The sequence below is a fragment of the Armigeres subalbatus genome, chromosome 3 (assembly GCF_024139115.2).
Source record: "Armigeres subalbatus isolate Guangzhou_Male chromosome 3, GZ_Asu_2, whole genome shotgun sequence".
NCBI classification, from domain to species: Eukaryota; Metazoa; Arthropoda; class Insecta; order Diptera; family Culicidae; genus Armigeres; species Armigeres subalbatus.
Genome location: NC_085141.1, coordinates 22,979,085 through 22,999,470, shown reverse-complemented (window position 1 = coordinate 22,999,470; position 20,386 = coordinate 22,979,085). Strand labels below are relative to the sequence as shown.

General features: G+C 43.6%; 1 protein-coding gene across 1 annotated transcript; it reads right to left on the bottom strand.

The window, feature by feature from the left end:
* Positions 1-9,069: 9,069 nt before the first annotated feature.
* LOC134226769 (neither inactivation nor afterpotential protein G-like) lies at positions 9,070-20,385 on the bottom strand. The gene is made up of 5 exons (XM_062707742.1): positions 20,091-20,385; positions 19,811-20,013; positions 19,504-19,731; positions 9,334-10,532; positions 9,070-9,266 (listed from the first exon to the last, which is right to left on the bottom strand). The coding sequence occupies exons 1-5, from the start codon at positions 20,248-20,250 to the stop codon at positions 9,128-9,130; spliced, it is 1,929 nt and encodes a 642-aa protein (XP_062563726.1). The 5' UTR covers positions 20,251-20,385; the 3' UTR covers positions 9,070-9,127.
* Position 20,386: the final 1 nt, after the last annotated feature.

Genomic DNA, 20,386 nt, shown 5'->3' with positions numbered 1-20,386 from the left:
TTGTATTCGTTAATTTGTTGATATTTTTCGGTGAAAACTAAACACACACTTTGCATAATTTTGCATAACGTTTCGGCTTACTGCTTTTCAGTCATCATCAGATCTAAAATTTATTGAAACAAAGTTAACAATTTAACAAAAAATAAAAAAATCCAATTACCTTCTACCCACTTGCAATTAATCAAACGTTCATCACCAGTGTGGTTTTCAAACTAAAAAAACCCTAAATTTATGCATCCCACACGATGCTCTGCGTGACGTCACCCATCTTCTCTTCGTGTTGTATGTGTTCTGAGTGATCGTATTTTGCACACTAGGCCATTGTATGCAGAATTAATTCCACCACATTCACGCTGCATGTTGACGGTTCTGTCGTCACCAATTAGCTTGATATGGAAAGCCTCTGCTATCAGTCTGCTCTCCTGGTTTTCGATCCTCTCTAGAATTTTGGTTTTGCTGAAGTTGAAGTTATGTCCTTCTTCCAGGAAATGTTGTGTTAGACCCGTTTTTGCCTCCTTTTTCTTCATGTTGTTCTGGTGTTCGTTGAGTCTTGTGTTCAGCATTCTGCCTGTCTGTCCCACATAGATTTTCCCATCATACCAAAACTGTTAACTTTGTTTCAATAAATTTTAGATCTGATGATGGCTGAAAAGCAGTAGGCCGAAACGTTATACAAAATTATGCAAAGTGTGTCTTTAGTTTTCACCGAAAAATATCAACAAATTAACGATATAAAAGTTCACGGTGACCCAAACCCTACCAAGTGAAAATGTTCATCGAATTGTTTCAACAACAAAAAGCAATATTTGGCATATGTTTATGCTTTCATTGGGCTACTTTTATAATCAATTTTGTATAAAAATTGTGGAACTACTGAAAACAATCTAGTAACTATTAATTAACCCTGTATAAGGCAGTGGCAACCTTAAGGTGTCAGGCGACCCGTGCCGAAGCAGGGTGAGGTGTGAAACAATTATCCAGGGCGTTAACGGAGCCTGTGGAGTTTCCACAGAGTGAGGGCTGGTTCGGCGGCAAATGGGTGGTACCCACACACCCCTAAGTGGTGACCATTTGGTGCAAGCGAAAGCGAGCTGGGGGTAATCCACGGTATACCCACAGAGTGAGGGACCGAATGTATGGATGAGCACACAAGTAAGCCTCGCATGGTACGCATGGTCGCTAGTGATACAATGACTGAAGTCTGGTGAGGCCTGGCAGGAGTGTCGGGGGACAGATACCTCTGCGGCACCTCAGAATTTGGGGACACGATAACTTTTTGATATTAATCTTTGCCTGTAAAACAAACCAATCTATCGAAAAGCTAAGGTTTTAAGCTTTGAAATGGTACCGTGCTGTGCCCTTATTCCAATCAGCGCCTAATTCCGTTCACGCAAGACAAAATAATAAATAATGAAGATTTTTTGTTTAAAAATAACAGGGATATATTTTTGTGCTTTTAAATCGTTATGTAGTTATGTCATCACTACAGGCATCATTTTGACTGTTTTCATTAACCCACTTGCTAAGAACGTCTGTCATATTTAAGCATTTTTAGGTGAAAATTTGCCCTGAATTTGAAACAAAGCAGCATAACAAGATATAACAGGTAACATTGTATTTTATTACCTAATCGTTGCCTGTATTTTACCGATATAAAATGCTGAAAAGTAAAAACTAGTTTGATCGGAATAAGGGTACATCTTAATCAACTCGTTCCTTATTCCGTTTTACGGATTTGGAGGATGGATTCCGAAAATTCCATTCATGAGAATATAATCTATGAGTAAGAAAAGGTACATCGGTACATGAATGAAGCCTTATTAATGATGAACTTTAGAAATTCTATCCTGCAAGTAGTTAGACCGTAAAATGATTATGGTTAGACCACAGACAAACAGACGTAACACTGATGAAATTCCCATCACAGAGAAACAGACGTCTCACTTAGAACAAAATGCAATAAAAATCATCGTCACGAAAACATTACCGCCCAATGCTAAAAGCACTGTAGGTGGACAAGCGGCAACCAGGTGGCGGTAGTGAGCAAACGTCAAAAACAAGCAAAACCGATGGATGCGCTATCGGTGGCCGATCGACCACCTACAAAAAATTGAATCCACCGTTGAAAAGATGAACGATGATACATGTGTAGAGTGAGACGTCTGTTTCTCTGTGTTCCCATCGTACATGCTCTGAACGGTCGTTTTAAATTACACTGATTACTTGTTTCACACATAGAGGCGCGCGCATCGTTTACCTTTCGATTTCACATCTCACACTAGCGCCGTCTGTTGACATTGTCGTACTAAACATCATTTCGTGCAACATGCACGCGAGATGGTGATAAAGTAACTGAGCGATGAATTATTCAGGAAATTGTTCTAGCTGTTACGTCTGTTTGTATGTGGTTAGACTCTATGTAAAATGGTTATGGGAACGTTTTTCAACTCATTCCTGGGAAAACGCAGTTTTTTTTTCAGTTGATGGTGAATGACGAATTGTCAAGTGGTTGCTGGACAAAGTTTTTTTTTTAAACTAATTTTATTTGCTAATTATGTAATACATGCATTCATCTCTTAGACTAGATGTTCCGTGTTTTCTTAACACTATCATCCTTATTTGCTATGTTACTTTTTAGTTATTATTAATACATTTCAATTGCCTCTGGCAGTTAGAATATTTCCTCTGGTTGAATTGAACCATGTAGGAATTGTTTTCTACTTAAACTAAACTCAACCTAATTTATACTAAGGGTATTAAGGAGGCTAATCGTTGCAATAGAAAATTGCAACGATTTTTGTCTAAAATTGGAAATTATTTTGTTGGACATTTGTTGCAATGTCTCAATATTAGAAATTCTATGAAGTTCATTGGTACTATACCACTGAGGCAACTTCCTCTGAAGTTTCTTCTTTCTGGTATTGCAGCAACTAGTCCATATTGGCACAGCATACAACATGGCTGATCTAAAAATTTGTTTGTAAATCAAAAGTTTGTTCTTAAGACAAAGTTTTGATTTTCTGTTTATAAATGGATATAGACACTTAATATATTTGTTACATTTGGCTTGAAGGCCTTCAATGTGAGTTTTAAAAGTTAGTTTTTGGTCCAGCAGAAGTCCTAAGTATTTGGCTTCGCTAGATCAATTAATTGGAACCCCATTCATAGTGACAATATGTCTGCTAGAAGGTTTGGTTTCAAATAAGAAGCTCTCGGCTTATGTGGGAAAATTATAAGCTGAGTTCATTCGGTTCATTCAGCTGAGAAGCATTCGAGGAAATTTTCCATTTTCGCAAGTAAGTGGAGAAAATATCCAAACTTTTTTGCAATCTACTACAAATGACACGAAGGCTTCGCCCTTTGGCTGAAAGGCCCATGTCATCTGCAAACAAAGATTTTTGACACCCTGGTGGTGAACCAGGTAAGTCAGAAGTAAAAATGTTATACAATATGGGCCCCAGTATGCTGCCTTGAGGGACACCAGCTCTTACAGGTAATCTATCAGATTTGGAATTCTGATAGTTTACCTGAAGTGAGCGATCTGATAAATAATTTTGAATCAGTTTAATGATGTACAGAGGAAAATTAAAATTCATCAATTTAACAATCAAACCTTCATGCCAAACACTGTCAAATGCTTTTTTTATATCAAGAAGAGCAACTCCAGTCGAATATCCTTCAGATTTGTTGAGCCGAATTAAATTCGTAACTCTTAATAACTGATGGGTGGTTGAATGCCCATGGCGAAAACCAAATTGCTCATCAGCAAAAATAGAATTGTCATTAATATGAACCATCATTCTATTTAAAATAATCTTTTCAATCAGTTTGCTTATTGAAGAAAGCAAACTAATTGGGCCATAACTAGAAGCCTCAGCTGGATTTTTGTCCGGCTTCAAAATTGGAACAACTTTGGCGTTTTTTCATTTATCTGGGGAGTATGCCAATTGAAAACATTTGTTAAATAAATTAACCAAAAAGGATAAAGAGCTCTCAGGAAGTTTTTTGATAAGTATGTAGAAAATACCATCATCACCCAGGGCTTTCATATTTTTAAATTTTCTAGTAATAGATCTCACTTCATCCAAATTAGTTCCCAACGAAGGGACAAAAACATTCTCTTGATTGAGAATGTCTTCGAAGCTCCGTGTAACCTGATCCTCAATTGGACTAGTGAGACCAAGACTAAAATTATGGGCACTCTCGAACTGCTGAGCAAGTTTTTGAGCCTTTTCGCCATTTGTTAATAAAATTTTGTCTCCTTCTTTAAGCGCTGGAATTGGCTTTTGAGGTTTTTTAAGAATTTTCGTTAATTTCCAAAAGGGTTTCGAACTGGGATCCAACTTCGAGACATTATTCTCAAAGTTGGTATTTCTCAGAATAGCGAAACGTTTTTTAATTTCATTTTGTAAACCTCGTCAAATAACTTTCAACGCGGGATCGCGAGTTCTTTGGTATTGCCTTTTTCTCACATTTTTAAGACGGATCAGTAGCTGAAGATCGTCGTCAATAATAATGGAGTTGAATTTAACTTCACATTTCGGAATTGCAATGCCTCTGGCTTCGACAATTAGATTTGTCAAAGATACGAGCGCATTGTCAATATCACTTTTGGTATCCAAAGGAATATCAACGTCAAAATTCCTATCGATATACGTTTTATATAAATCCCAATCAGCTCTATGATAATTAAAAGTAGAGCTGGTTGGATTATAAATGGCTTCTTGTGAGATTTCAAATGTCACAGGAAGGTGATCAGAGTCAAAGTCAGCATGAGGTATACCATTTGGCCACACAGCTGACTTGAATCCGTTAAAACCAAATCAATTGTCGAAGGATTTCGAGTGGATGAAAAACAAGTTGGGCCATTGGGATATTGAATAGTACACCCAGGTTTTTTTTTACACGGTTTGGTTTTAGTCGTTTAAGACCTTCAGCGTCAATGAAACAACGAGTTGACCCCACCAAAAAATTCACAAAAAATCAAAGAAAATTCAAAGGGTATTTAAAAAGTTGTGAAAATTCGGGTTTACCGAGAAATTAATGAATTCCAACCGTGTAAAAAAAAAACCTGGGTGTATAATATCCCGCAGAACAATCTTCAAATAAAATTTTTCCGTTGGAATTGCTTTGAGCATTATTCCATGAACGGTGTTTGGCATTGAAATCACCAATTACGAAGAATTTAGATTTGTTGCGAGTTAGAATTTGAAGATCAGCTTTCAACAAATTCTTTTGCTGCTCATTGCAAGTAGGCTGCAATGAAGGAAAATTGTCCAAAATTTGTTTCAACAGAAACTCTCAAGGTTTCAAAAACTTGGTTTCGAATTTATGTTTGATACGTCTATTAATGACAATGGCGACCCCACCACAGGCGCTGTCAAGACGATCATTCCTGTAAATAAAATAATTTGAATCTCTTTTAAGGTGACTCGGGGAAACACTACACACCGTGTTATTTTGCCTATCTTTTGTCTCTTTCTAGCATTATCACCTCGTAACTTTGAAGCGGTGTATTTCGGTTTTTAGTTGTTTGATGTACACTGGCCGGCATAATAAAGTGCCCACTTGCCGTTTTTCATACAAAATGGTCAACTTTGGAGCTCTAGATCTTGGGTTCCCGTGAACCGATTTGGCTGAAAATTTTACCAGAGCTCAGATATAACTTGAATTTTAACATATCTATGTTTCGAGCATATTGACTCACAGGGTTAAAAATTATTGCGGTAATACCAACGTGAATTTTGGCAAAAAATTATTTTCAAATACCTCGAAAAACTACATCTCTAAGTGTACAGGTATATATAGCAAACTTTTTTGTATTGGCAAAATACGCGTTTTTTGCTGAATATGTCATCAGTCTACAACCTATAGAATTCAAGATATTTAAAATAAATTTTTGCCAAAAATTCACTTTGGTAATACCGCAATAATTTTTTAACCTGTGAATCAATATGGTCGAAACTTAGATATGTTAAAATTCAAGTTATATCTGAGCTCTGGTAAAATTTTCAGCCAAATCGGTTCACGGGAACCCGAGATCTAGAGCTCCAAAGTTGACCATTTTGTATGAAAAACGGCAAGTGGGCACTTTATTATGCCGGCCAGTGTAACTGTAAATGTATCAGCACCCAAGTAACATTTTAAGTTTTATAACACTCTTGAAGACCATAAATTACTCTTCAAGAGTGTTATAAACCCAGTATAAAACCAAAATGTTACTAGGGCATGTAGATGGAGAGTAAGCACGCGTCGCTGATACTTTTTCAAAATCATATTTGTTGTAGAAAAAAAATTAAGCATTCAATGATGAAAATGATGACGATCTGATGATTGTTTGTGCTTCCCGTATCCCCTTAATGGAGAGTCCTGGTTTTAAATAGGTTTCAGTTATAATGGCAATATGCACATTATGAACTGTTAGGAAGTTGAATAATTCATCTTCCTTACCCTTTAGAGAGCGGGCATTCCAATTTAGAACTTTCACACAATTATTTGGATCCATTAAAACGGAGTCCGATAACAATTTTTTGTGTGTACTTTATACCAAACCAACCTGAACAGCTTCAGGAATGGTATTGTGCTTCCAGTTGAAAACCGAAGTGAGCTCTCGCGACGATTGAGTTTTTCCTTATTTCCTGATGTCGCAACTGCATCGCGACTAGTGCGCATCTATGCCACCGCCATGCGCCATGATGCGCACTAGTCGCGACGTAGTTGCGACAAAAGGAAACGGGAGAAAACTCGATTGTCGCGAGAGCTCACTTCGGTTTTCAACTGGAAGTACAATATTTGCTTTGAACATTGCATCAATCATGTGATGCAATTGTTCATTAGGCTTTCAGCGATCGTATACGTACACGCACGTTTCACTCACACTTTTACTCCGTTTGTTTGCAACCACGAGCAGCTGTCACGGCAAAATCAAATGGGATTGTTTGCAACCACGAAACTGCGTTCGTTTTGGTGAGAAATGTCGGCGAGACCCTAATTTAAAAAATCAAAATCGGAAGCAGTCATGCTACCAGAATCGGCAAGATGAACGTTATTTTCCGTTGGGATATGGGTATAAACCTCATTTTGAGAAGAGAAATTTTGTCTACCAGCAGCGATGTTTGCATACGTAGGTACATTTGAAAAATTGGAATTTACTGAAGTACTTGCTACCCGTTGAGGAGCGGCAAAATTTGTTCGTGAATTGTGGTGGGTATGAAGTGCTCGATCGGTAACTGGTTTCGAAATTTGAGCGTTTGAAAAATTTCTACCCGTCGAATCTGGGATCCGATTGGAATTTCCCGTCATCAATTTTGCACGGGAATTCAAAACTTTTTTGCGTGAGGGGCATTCCCAGAAATTGGATTTATGATTGCCCCCACAATTTGCGCACTTAAATTTATTGGAATCTTCTCTGACAGGACATGCGTCCTTGGCGTGAGAGGTTCCACCAAATATCATGCATTTAACATCCATGTGACAATGTTTGGTTCCATGACCCCACTTTTGGGACTTACGGCACTGGGTTGGGTTTTGGAAATTTCCTCCAGGCCTGCGGAAATGTTCCCATGTAACACGGACATGGGACATAATACAGGCCTTTTCCAAACTTTTCATATTATTTAGTTCACTTTTGTTAAAATGAACTAAATAAAATTCTTGAGAAATGCCCCTCTGGGAAGTACCAGAGTGAAATTTCTTTTTCATCTTAATTACTTGGACTGGTGAAAATCCAAGTAATTGCGAAATTTGAATTATAATCTCATCCAGTGATTTATCATCACTGGGGAGACCTTTCAAGACGACTTTGAACAATCGCTCAGTTTTGTCGTCGTATGTGAAGAATTTATGGCGCTTCTCAGTTAAATACTAAAGAAGACGTTTGCGATCGTCAAAGGATCCCGGCAAAACGCGGCAGTCACCCTTCCTAGCAATCTGAAATTAAACCTTGATCCCCTGAAGGTTACTCAAGATTTCATTCCGAAAGCCAGAAAACTCGGCAACAGATACCACAATTGGCGGAATCTTATGCTTTTCGCATGAATCGAATCACCTGGGCTAGAGGTAGATTCGATTTTCTCAAATTCGTCAATCATCAAATCGAACTGATTGCTCAGTTCGATAGGAGAAGAAATAATGTCAACGTTAGAGTTAGAAGGAATATCTGAAGTCCCCAGCTTCCTTCTATTTTTTCCGCGCTTGGGCAGGACGGTCTTGAAACCTTGTTTCTTTGAAGGAAGTGGAGAATTCAGAGATTCCCCCTTCCTCTTGTTTTTGTTAATACTCATTGTTGAGCGTGAAGACGTGACCTCGGGTCCTTGCAAAGATCGTAACGGGATCAGTGGGTACAAATAGCGCTAAGAAGCACTGTTGAAATTAAAATAGCTTCGGTTAGTATAAAAAACTTCCTTCCGCAAAGAGAGAAAAGAAGCGCACAGCACGAAAGCACGATGCGGTCTCGCAGGACAATGTTAATAAAAGGTTTCAGCATATCCCATTTTATTGTTCTTTATCCGGATATTTCTTGGAGAGTTTCGAGTCCACTATCAAAATACTGCCGTCTCTGAGCTACAAATTAGATTCGAAATCTGTAAATACTTTGTAGAGGTAGGGATTTCCAGTGTTTTAGAGAATACTGAGCAAATATTTAATTTGAACGAAACAGCGATACGAACAATTCCAAACAAATAGAGACATTGTTTTAGAAGATGTGGGTCAAAATTAAAGGCCTAGTATTCAGGCTCAAGTCAAAAATACGTTGAGGATAAAGTGGAAAACTCCGAAAACACGCCATGGAATCAGATCTAGATTCCCTAAACGTTTGAGGAAACTGGAGGAATATCTACCAAGACCAACAATTAGGAAGCTCTACAATACGTCAGGCATAAGTGTATCCACGTGTAGTCAACCGAGGTACTCAGGCAGGTATGTGTCGAGGAAATAAAACGAATCGGTGTCATTCTGCTGATAAACAAATTCACATGGTAAGACGAAGCGTTAGCCATAAGGTTCCTTACAAACTTTTCTCTGCAGTAAGTTGAGACTTTACAACTTGTATTCGTACAATATATTCATGCTGGGTGCTACAAAAACATGGATACTTACCTACATTTAATTAAAGACACTGCTAGTATCAATTTTCGGTGCAACACTTCGTGATAAGGTCAGCGGCTTTTTCTGCAACAGCAATTACCACCGAATTAGGAGTCCCTGAAACCGGTGCTGGAAACACACTTGCATCGACTACCCGCAAAGCGGTGACCCCATTGACCCTAACAAAAAGAAAAAGGTTAGCATTGCCAAACAGAACCTGTACAATAGGACATCCATAACACTAACCTCAAAGCATTATCAACGACCGCCTCCGAATGCAATCCCATGGCAGCCGTGCCGCCCGGATGATGCCCGGTCAATGCCGAGACACGTAAAATACACTCCAGATACCGATCGCTTGGTCGGTTGGTTCGAAAGTCCTCCTCAAAGGGTCCAAAGTTGGAGCACTGCCTCACCTTTGGCCAATACAGTTTGGCTCCCATCCGACGGAACGGTTCACTATCTACTGTTCTCGCCGCCAGCCGAATGGCTGCGATCATGCAGTCCACGTCGTAACGATCCTTCAAGTAGTTGGGGTTGATAAACGGGTGAGAATCAATTCTTTGATCGCGCAGAAAAATAGCGCCCCGGCTTTTCGGTTGATGGCACGTGTTCAGGAAGAGAAATCCTTCCTGGCTGGTGTTGTAATACAGTGGAAAATGTGCTCGAAACGCATCCTGTCGCATGTTGGACACGTGTCGCAGGGCTTGCTCATCGACACTTCCCATACCGAAAAGGATTATGCCAAATTTACCTCCACGGAGACTTCCGATACCGGCAACGGCGGTTGTAGCAAGTACACCCGTTCCTGTGCTCAGGTAGTCCAGAATGGTCCGGGGATGAAGAATTTTGTTCAACGTGACACTTGCGGTGGCACTGATTGAGACGAATAGAGGTAGATTTAGGTGATCGAAATAATTCTGCCCGACGTTAGGCGAGTCATGGATGATGGGGATGCGGTGGCGTTTGAGCTCGATAGCCGGACCAATTCCGGAAAGTTTTAATATCTGCGGAGTTTGGAAGGCACCCGCGCTGAGGATCACTTCTTTTGTGACTTTTATCTCGAAGGAGTCGTTACTGTTGGACATCTTAACGACAATTGCAGATGCACGTTTCTGAGGATCGAAAACTACTCGTTCAACCATGGTTTCAGTTAGAACATGTAGATTTGGTCGGTTGAATGCCGGGCGCAGGTATTCGTGGTAGCTGCTCCAACGGATACCGTTCCGAATGGTGTATCGAGCTGCGTTGAAGTTGTGCTCATGTCCGAGGAATTTGGGGGCTTCCGTGAAGGCTTTAGCCAGGTGGTTCTCTTCCGGATCGACAGTCGTTATGTGCAATTTTGGTCGACGATCAGAAGTGCAAGATGAAGCTGTCTTCGCGCAGAAGTTGAACGATTCCGATTTGACATCGTTTGCTGGCATCATTGATGGGTATTGATTTGGCTAGTGAAAAAATAAACGTTGAATGTAGTCTCAATTAATAATGTTTTTTAGTGTTATAAATATACTTCGTAAGGACGGTTTCTATTAAAAAAATCCTTTCGTGCCACGTGCATCAACCGATGAAGAAAAGAATAACGATCATGTCGAATTCTTACTTACATAATTCAACATGAAACGGAACAAATACCGAGGTTAAACATTGATATTAATCTCTGAAACATCATATTTCCAACATTTTAATACGCATACATGTACATACTTAGCAGAGCTCTTGTTGAGGTTGAGCTACTTCCACCTCTTCTAAGGATCTCAGAAGAGATCTCGAGTAGCTAAGATGACTACCGGAATTATACGCACGAGTCCTCCAGCTGCTAAGTTGTGGCCCTTCATTATCTTGTTGGAGAATGTTGTTTGGACATTATGGTCAAGCGGTACAGCAATATCGATGAGGGTTACCCGCTTCATGCTTCTATCGTAGACCACAATATCGGGCCGATTGACACGAATGAGTTCATCATTTATGATCTCGCGATCCTAGTACAGCTTTACGAAAGTATTTTCCAAAATCGAGATAGGCACATATTTGTAATAGGCTATAAACTGGTCAACTAAGTTGTGCTTTAAAACAATCTTGGCGACCGAGACAGACTGAACACCCGGACACGATATGCTTGATCGCACTGAATTGCACTTCTTGCAGCGGTCCTCCACGTTTTCGTGCAATATATCTGCTCTACATTCCAACTGGAGTTGGCCTGCTTTTCAACTTAGTATTCTATTAGCATTTCCTCATTTGTTAATTGAAGGCTTTTCTATGCCTAGGGTGTCGAGAAAGTTTCTAATCCGAAAACATCTCAGACCGGACCGAGAATCGAACTCGCCATTTCCGGATTGGCAATCCTACGCCTTTGCTCGCAAGGCTACTTGAGACTGCAATATATCTTCTTCTTCTTCTTCTTATTGGCATTACATCCCAACACTGGGACAGAGCCGCCTCGCAGCTTATTCATTATGCACTTCCACAGTTATTAACTGCGAGGTTTCTAAGCCAGGTTACCATTTTTGCATTCGTATATCATGAGGCTAGCACGATGATATTTTATGCCCAGGGAAGTCGAGACAATTTCCAATCCGAAAACTGCGTAGACCGGCACCGGGAATCGAACCCAGCCACCGTCAGCATGGTTTTGCTTTGTAGCTGCGCGTCTTACCGCACGGCTAAAGAGGGTCCCTATACTGCAATATATAGTGCCGATAATTCTTCGTCGCAATCGCAACTACCCGTTCCTGTATGGCAACCATGAATCCTTCTGTTTCTGAGAAGAGTAGTTCACCTCGCACCAGCCACGTATTCGACGCCGCTTTGTTGATATCCTCCTGCTCCGGTTGATGGGGCAGCGTCCCATGTAGCGTCGACAGTTTTGATGTCGCATTTCAGCTATTAGTATTTCTGCGCCAGATGCAGGGCACGAGATCAGCTTCACATACAGCGCGACAGATTTCGTTGCGGTTCTGGCTCTCCACGAAGTATTTTCGCAACTGCTGGATCTGGAAAACACATTGTGTCTGTATATCGGTGCCGCCTTTTCCTTCTACTGTATGTGGCAGGGTGACTCTCTCAATCACCGTTTTGGGAAGATCCATTAATTACGTAACGCAAAAATTGGCCATTTTCAACCCCCTCCCCCTATGTCACACTTCGAGCAACCCCCTCCCCCCTCTTAGCGTTACGTAATTTAGGGATGCTCCCTTATGGATGGCGCATGCGATGCTTGGTGAAAGCCATCGTGGTGATCATCGTGTGACGAATTCCTTTCAGTTGCATCACTGACTTGGCTGCTGTTAGAATTGGTCCCAAGAACCCCAGAGGGTCAAAAAAGCGACCCATATCCGATAAGACCATTCGCTTAGTCGACGATTTATGTTCACCAATATCGGCTGGACAAAGAATGTAGAATAATCCTTCAGCGGATTCCAAATGAGGCCCAGTGTTCTTATTGCATTATTGATACCAGTATCAACGAAACAAACAAATTTCTCTTGCAGTTTTTCTGGTATCGCCTGCAGTATACTGCGGAATCATTCGAGCAATACTTGTGGAGACCAAATCATCCCAACGCTAACAACGCCGTGAACACTGCACGTGAACACACTGGAATCTTCACCATATGGCCGACTGAAAGATATTCAGCCATGAACTCGAAGTGTTGTTAGGGTCCTTGGCCAACGATATTAAAAGCATGACTAGGCGTCTGTTGGCTATTTCAAATGATGGATCAGCTAGCTTTGTGTTGGATGGTAGCGGCCAGGATTGGTAATCGACTTCAGTGACTGGTAAATTGGGGACAGCAGGGACTATGTCCAAGGGCTTGACGATCCTCCCCCAAGGCCATCTGCGAGTTGTGGGGCTTGCCTAGGATGTGGTGGGGTTTGACAGTTGGCCCTGTTAAATTCCTATAAAGAGCTGCGTGTATCCGCAAGTAGGCCTCACCAAAGCGACCGTGTGCCGCTCAAAGCGCACAAGCCCAAGTCCTGGTGTTAGGTGGGACGCTAAACAGCCCTGACACGACGGCCCTCCGACGAGATTGGAAGCTTGTAACATGGAACTGCAAGTCGCTAGGTTTCGCAGGTTGCGACAGGATGATCTACGATGAATTACATCCCCGCAACTTCGACGTCGTGGCGCTGCAGGAGATTTGCTGGACAGGACAGAAAGTGTGGAAAAGCGGGCATCGAGCGGCTACTTTCTACCAAAGCTGTGGCACCACCAACGAGCTGGGAACCGGCTTCATAGTGCTGGGCAAGATGCGCCATCGTGTGATTGGGTGGCAGCCAATCAACGCAAGGATGTGCAAGCTGAGGATTTAAGGTCGTTTCTTCAACTATAGCATCATCAACGTGCACTGCCCACACGAAGGGAGACCCGACGACGAGAAAGAAGCGTTCTACGCACAGCTGGAGCAGACATACGATGGATGCCCACTGCGGGACGTCAAAATCGTCATCGGTGACATGAATGCACGGGAAGGGAGGAAGGGAAGGGAGGAAATGTATAAACCGGTCATCAGACCGGATAGTCTGCACATCGTATCGGATGACAACGGCCAACGATGCATAAACTTCACAGTCTCTCGCGGAATGGTAGTCCGAAGCATCTTCTTTCCCCGCAAAAATATCCACAAGTCCACATGGAGATCACCTAACCAAGAAACGGAAAACCAAATCGACCACGTTCTAATCGACGGTAAATTCTTCTCCGACATCACGAACGTCCGAACTTACCGCAGTGCGAATATTGAATCGGACCACTACCTCATTGCAGTATGCCTGCGCTCAAAACTCTTGACGGTGAACAACACGCGTCGAAGTCGGACGCCGCGGCTTAACATTGGGCGGCTACAAGACGGTAGACTAGCCCAAGAATACGCGCCGCAGCTGGTTCGATTTTCCGGAGGAAAAAGCGCCAGCAGGAAGATCGAGACCGTGAAGAGACGGAGCAACTGTACCGCGCTAATAACACACGAAAGTTCTATGAGAAGTTAAACCGTTCACTTAAGGACCACGTGCCACAGCCTAATATGTGTAAGGACATAAACGGGAACCTTCTAACCAACGAGCGTGATGTGATCCAAAGGTGGCGGCAGCACTACGAAGAACATCTGAATGGCGATGTGGCAGACGAAGATGGCGGTATGGTGGTGGACCTGAGGAACGCGCGCAGGACATAATTTTAACGGCTCCGGATCTCCGGATCTCCGGAGATCCAGGAGGAGTTTGGCCGGCTGAAGAACAACAAAGCCCCTGGGGTATACCAACTACCAGGAGAGCTATTTAAACACGGTGGTGATGCACTGGCCAGAGCGCTGCACTGGGTCATTACCAAGATTTGGGAGGAGGAAGTTTTGCCGCAGGAGTGGATGGAAGGTGTCGTGTGGGCGAAAAGGGCAATAAGCTGGATTGTAGCAACTACCGCGCAATCACATTGCTGAACGCCGCCTACAAGGTACTCTCCTAAATTTTATGCCGTCGACTAGCACCAATTGCAAGGGAGTTCGTGGGTCAATACCAGGCGGGTTTTATGAGCAAACGCTCCACCACGGACCAGGTGTTCGCCATTCGCCAAGTACTGCAGAAATGCCGCGAATACAACGTGCCCACACATCATCTATTCATCGTCTTCAAAGCCGCATATGATACAATCGATCGGGACCAGCTATGGCAGCTAATGCACGAACACGGTTTTCCGGATAAACTGGCACGGTTGATCAAAGCGACGATGGATCGGGTGATGTGCGTAGTTCGAGTTTCAGGGGCATTCTCGAGTCCCTTCGAAACGCGCAGAGGATTACGGCAAGGTGATGGTCTTTCGTGTCTTCTATTCAACATCGCTTTGGAAGGGGTAATACGAAGAGCAGGGATTAATACGAGTGGTACAATTTTCAATACGTCCGTCCAGCTATTTGGCTTTGCCGACAACATAGATATTATGGCGCGTAACTTTGAGAAGATGGAGGAAGCCTACATCGGACTGAAGAGCGAAGCCAAGCGGATCGGACTAGTCATCAACACGTCGAAAACGAAGTACATGATAGGAAGAGGTTCAAGAGAAGACAATGTGAGCCACCCACCGCGAGTTTGCATCGGTGGTGACGAAATCGAGGTGGTAGAAGAATTTGTGTACTTGGGCTCACTGGTGACTGCCGAAAAGGATACCAGCAGAGAAATTCGGAGACGCATAGTGGCTGGAAATCGTACATATTTTGGACTCCCCAAGACGTTCCGGTCGAATAGAGTTCGCCGTCGTACCAAACTGACAATCTACAAGAAGCACATTAGACCTGTAGTCCTCTACGGACACGAGACCTGGACAATGCTCGTGAAGGACCAACGCGCACTTGGAGTTTTCGAATGAAAAATGCTGCGTACCATCTATGTTGGGGCGCATCATTCACACCGCGAAAATCGGACGACTGCGATGGGCCGGGCACGTAGCCAGAATGTCGGACAGTAACCCGGTGAAAATGGTTCTCGACAACGATCCGACAACAACGGGCACAAGAAGGCGGAGTGCGCAGCGGGCAAGGTGGATCGATTAGGTGGAAGATTGTCGTGGCCGAGCGAATATCCTAAGGACATCCGTCGAATATCTAAATTATCATGGGCAGTGTACTCACAAGTATGTTCTGACAGAACAAGTAGCTCTAGTGATACATAGACGATGTACCTAATATTCGGATTAGTATCGTCTCTTTCTTTGTTTCGTTCTGTCCATCGAGCTCATATTCGAGTGCTAATGGGCGCCTACTATTCGCACGCCGATTGCTTCGATTTAGAAATTCAAATTTCATTCAAATAATTCATGCTTCCATTTCGTATCTTCGATTATTATTTTAACACAATCCGCTACTACCACAAAGATGACTTGCGGACCCTCCGTAGACTGCGTGGTTGGCGACGTGTAGCCATGGACTGAGCCGAATGGAGAAGACTCTTATATACCACACAGGCCACTTCGGCCTTAGTCTGAATAAATAAATAATAGACTGGTATTTAAATTGTATGTTACTTTCGGTACGACCAGAAAGTCTAGAATAGATTAAGAAAAAGAATTAATGCGCGAAGCGATGTTCGTGCTAACTATATACCAAATATACTATATTACCAATATAGTCCACTCGGCTGATATCGAAAGACAACACAGTAGCACCGCGGTGTCGCAAAAGGTAAGTAATGTAGTGAAGAGACATTCTGCTTCTGGGGGATAGGCAGTACTTAATGTACTCGCTCATTCACGCTCACACAGGCACTCATCCCGTATGAGTCTTACTTGGATGCTCTCTCTAACACACCCTGACACTCTTTCTGACGCACCATATGAGTCTAACTTGGATGCTCTGCTCACCCTACCACCTGATTCACGCTCTAGCACACAAATCTAAGACTTATTTGGGTGCTCACTCTAGCACACCCTGACAATCCTCTTGAAGCACGCTCGTGCACACCATGTGGGACTTACTTAGGTTCTCACTTCTGACATGCCATTCGAGGCTGACTTGGGTGCTCGCCCTTAACATATCACGTGAGGCTGACTTGGATGCTCACTCTACTCTCCTCTGCCATGCCTCGAGGTGTCGATAGCGATAGGTATACCAACAGTTCTACGCTACGACCCTCCTACCTCGGGCATGTGCAGTCCATACTAACACCTATGCGCTCACTCTTCTGCCATGCGTCGTTTTGGCGATTGCGGTTGCCATCCGTTGCGACACTCTTACATGTGCAAACCTCTCATTCACTTCCCCGCGATCAGCCTGTTTTCGCTCTAACTTACCAATCACAAGTTAGTCATGCTTGTCGATTGCTGCCTGGCGCGCCAGATTCTCTGCAAGCTGCAGGTAATCTGAGTGGTTGCAGTCGAAACTGCGTTCTAGTATAACTCTTCTTTCGACGTCGAAACGGGACAGTATGAGCCCTGCAGTTTCGTCAACACCTGGGCAGTCAGGGCAGACGAGGCTCTCCGCATGCCCATACCTGTGGAAGTACTGCCGGAAGCAGCCACAATTTTGTCAGATGGAAGTGAACGAGTAAACTACCCCAGGGGGTCTCTTCACCCAGCTCGATATGTTAGGTATCAGCCGGTGGGTCCACCTACTTCCCTCTGCCATCTGGCAACTGAAGTCACCCTGATGCGTTCGCAGGCTCCTCTGGTGCCACTCGGTGCTCCTCGTCTTCCCGGATGACTAGCCCGACTGGCATCATGCTTGCAATCACGCAGGCTGCATCGTGTGATATCGTGCGGTACGCAGATATCACTCTGAGACACATTAAGCGGTACGTGCTCTCTAGCTTCCGCAGGTAACTGGTTACCCCCAGAGAGATCTCGCCCAAGACGGGCCGCCGTACATAAAAAAAGATACGGCAACGCCTGCCAGTAGCCTACGTCTACTTGCACACACCTTGGAACTGTTGGACATCATCCTCGATAATGCAGCAACAGCAGTTGAAGCCCTCTTGCACGCATAGTCGACATGGCTGGCGAAGGTCAGGTTGTCGTCTATTACGATCCCAAGGAGTTTCAAACTCCGCTTTGATGCGGTCGCGACTTCACCCACGTGAATCACTGCATGTTGAACCGATTTGCGGTTGTTGACGATAACCTCCAACGTCTTATGTTGAGCGAGCAGGCCTCTAGCGCTCATCCAATCCTACACCGTGCTGATCGCGTGTGCTGCGGTCAGTTCTATCTCGGAATTGACTCCCCGTAGACTTCCAAGTTTAAGTCATCGGCGAAGCCATCGATCTTAACACCAGGAGCGAGCTTTAGCTTCAGAACCCCGTCATACTTAAGGTTTCATAGTATCGGGGCCAGTATTGAACCTTGCGGAACTCCTGCGGTAAAAGGTACGCTTCTCTGACCGGCATCGGTCTCGTATAATAGTACACGGTTCTGGAAATAGCTTTCCAAAATCCGGTACAGGCTCACCGGCAGGCTAAGCCTAGTCTATGCACCGATGGGTCGCCCGGCGGCAACAACACCAGTTTTTTCCATCTTTCGGGGAATCTACGCTCATCTAGGCATCTTTGCATAGCTAGCCTGAACATGTTCGGGTTCACTATGATTGCTGCCTTGAGAGCGCTATTCGGAACTCTATCAGGTCCTGGAGCTTTGTTCGTTACCACTTACCAGGGATTTGGCCACCGCGAGTAACTCTTCGTTCGTCACCGGAGCCACCATTTCGGCTGTACCCATATTGCCTTGCGGTGCAGGAGGCCAGAAACTTGTGGCTCGGGACAGGAAGAGTACCTCGATAACCCTCGCCAACCTAACCGGGGACCGTTCGGGGGGTAAAGAGCTCCCTTTGGTCTTGGGCACGGATTCGCGTTGGCTCCTTTGCATAGGTTGTCGAAACACGCTCTCTTACTGCTCTTGGTGGTCTTGTTAAAGGCCAGTTTCGCAGCTCGAAACACTTCACGGCGGTCCGCTCTTTCATCCTCGGTGCGGACACGTTGCATCCTTCGTCTAGCCTTGAGGCAGGTTGATCGAAGGACCGCAATCTCGGGACTCCACCAGTATACCGGGCGTTTTCGGCAAGGCTTTCCTCGGCATGGTGGCGTCACACGCGCGTGATAGGACAGCTACCAACGCATCCCCGCTTAGACCTTCAGTGTTGGCTTCCAGTCCCAGGGCCACGGTAAAAACTTCGCTGTCGAAGTGATTGGTTCTCCACCCCCGGATTTCGGATGTTGCACGGCATAGTTGATCTTAAAGCGAATTGCTAGATGATCACTGCGGCTGTAACCCTCGTCCACCCTCCAGTCCAAGTCCGGGGCCAGACCAGGACTGACAAACGTTTACGTCAATCTGGTCTTATAGTTTTGTCCGACACTGTGTATTGTGTACGTATGCGCGCAAAAAGTCTAGCTCACCTTATAAGCCAGTTATCTTTAATCAATTGGCTCATATTAGTTGCGTTCAACGTAGAATTCTGTTTTGTTTGTTTTCTATTGAAAATTTACCATATCACTATGGGCTCAAAAGTTATGGCCAACATACTATTTATGTAATGTACGAGAAAGGAACCATTACCGATAGGTGGATTTATCATGTATTTTTTTAACATGAAACTTGTGATCTGTTTTTAGTTAATGATGATGATGATACTACCATCTATTGTAGCAAGGCACCTGCCGATAGCACTGGCCATATCTGATAAACGATTTGATCATGATTATATTATTGTTTGTATTTCATCAAACTCCTGTATGAAGGGCCAAAAATGGGTGGGGGTGGTTCCATAACCAGAGACACTTATGCGAATCCACGGGATGAATAAAGAATCTCCTTCCAGAAGAAAGTTAGTACATACAATAATATAACCTAGCCCTCGTTTCCCAGATTGACCCAATAGATGGGGAGAAGAGCCCTGTGTAATCTGTTTTTAGTTAAGATCTAAAAATATATTAAACTCACCTTGAAAATGTCATCACCTCTCAATTCTTTTAGGCAAAGCTCTTGTTGATTCCCGTCTTCCGTTCCTCGACCAAGTCGTTCCAAGTAGGGCTTCATTTGCTCGTACCCCCAGTCTAAAGCTCCCAACTTCTCCCACCGCTCGAAATCCTCTCTAATCCCGGTGAAGTGCAACATGTAGTTAATTTGTCCCGATCCGCCTAGCCCACGACCACGTGGTAAGAATTGTTGCTAAGCAAAATTGATGCGAACTTTTAGTTACGACATTCCTAATATTCACGAGCTTTGTACGATCAGAACTAGCGCTTACGTTATTGATTAGTCCATGGGATGAGTATTTTTGAGGAGTGGTGCGAAACGCCCAGTCGTAGCTGGTTTGTTGCATTGCCGTGCTGAATAATGGAACAATCGAGGTTGCTCCGAAAATGTCCCCAGCTTCCACGAGAAGAACCGTCACATTCGGATTGACGGAAAGGCGGTTCGCCAGCACACAGCCTGCTGTCCCAGCTCCAACTAGAAGGCAATAAAACAATTCGAATAGGTCATTAATTGTAATGTAAGCCTTACTATCCTATTGATTATCAACTCACCTATTATAAAATCGTAGGTGGCGTTCCTCAATGTGCTGACATCATGTAGTTTGTTCGGTATATGGTCGAATCCAAGCCATAGCCAGATCAAAATCAAATACACAATGGTCAATACTACCAGCACTAACGAACATGAAGCAACTCGCTTCAGAAAACTCATGCTTAATCAAAGAACAGATGAATAACTTGCTCACAAGAGGTCAAAATTTGAACTGAATGCATATTCCGATACACGAATGAATGAAAAAGTACAATGTACCTATACGAATTACCGTAGACCGGCGTCATCATTCGCC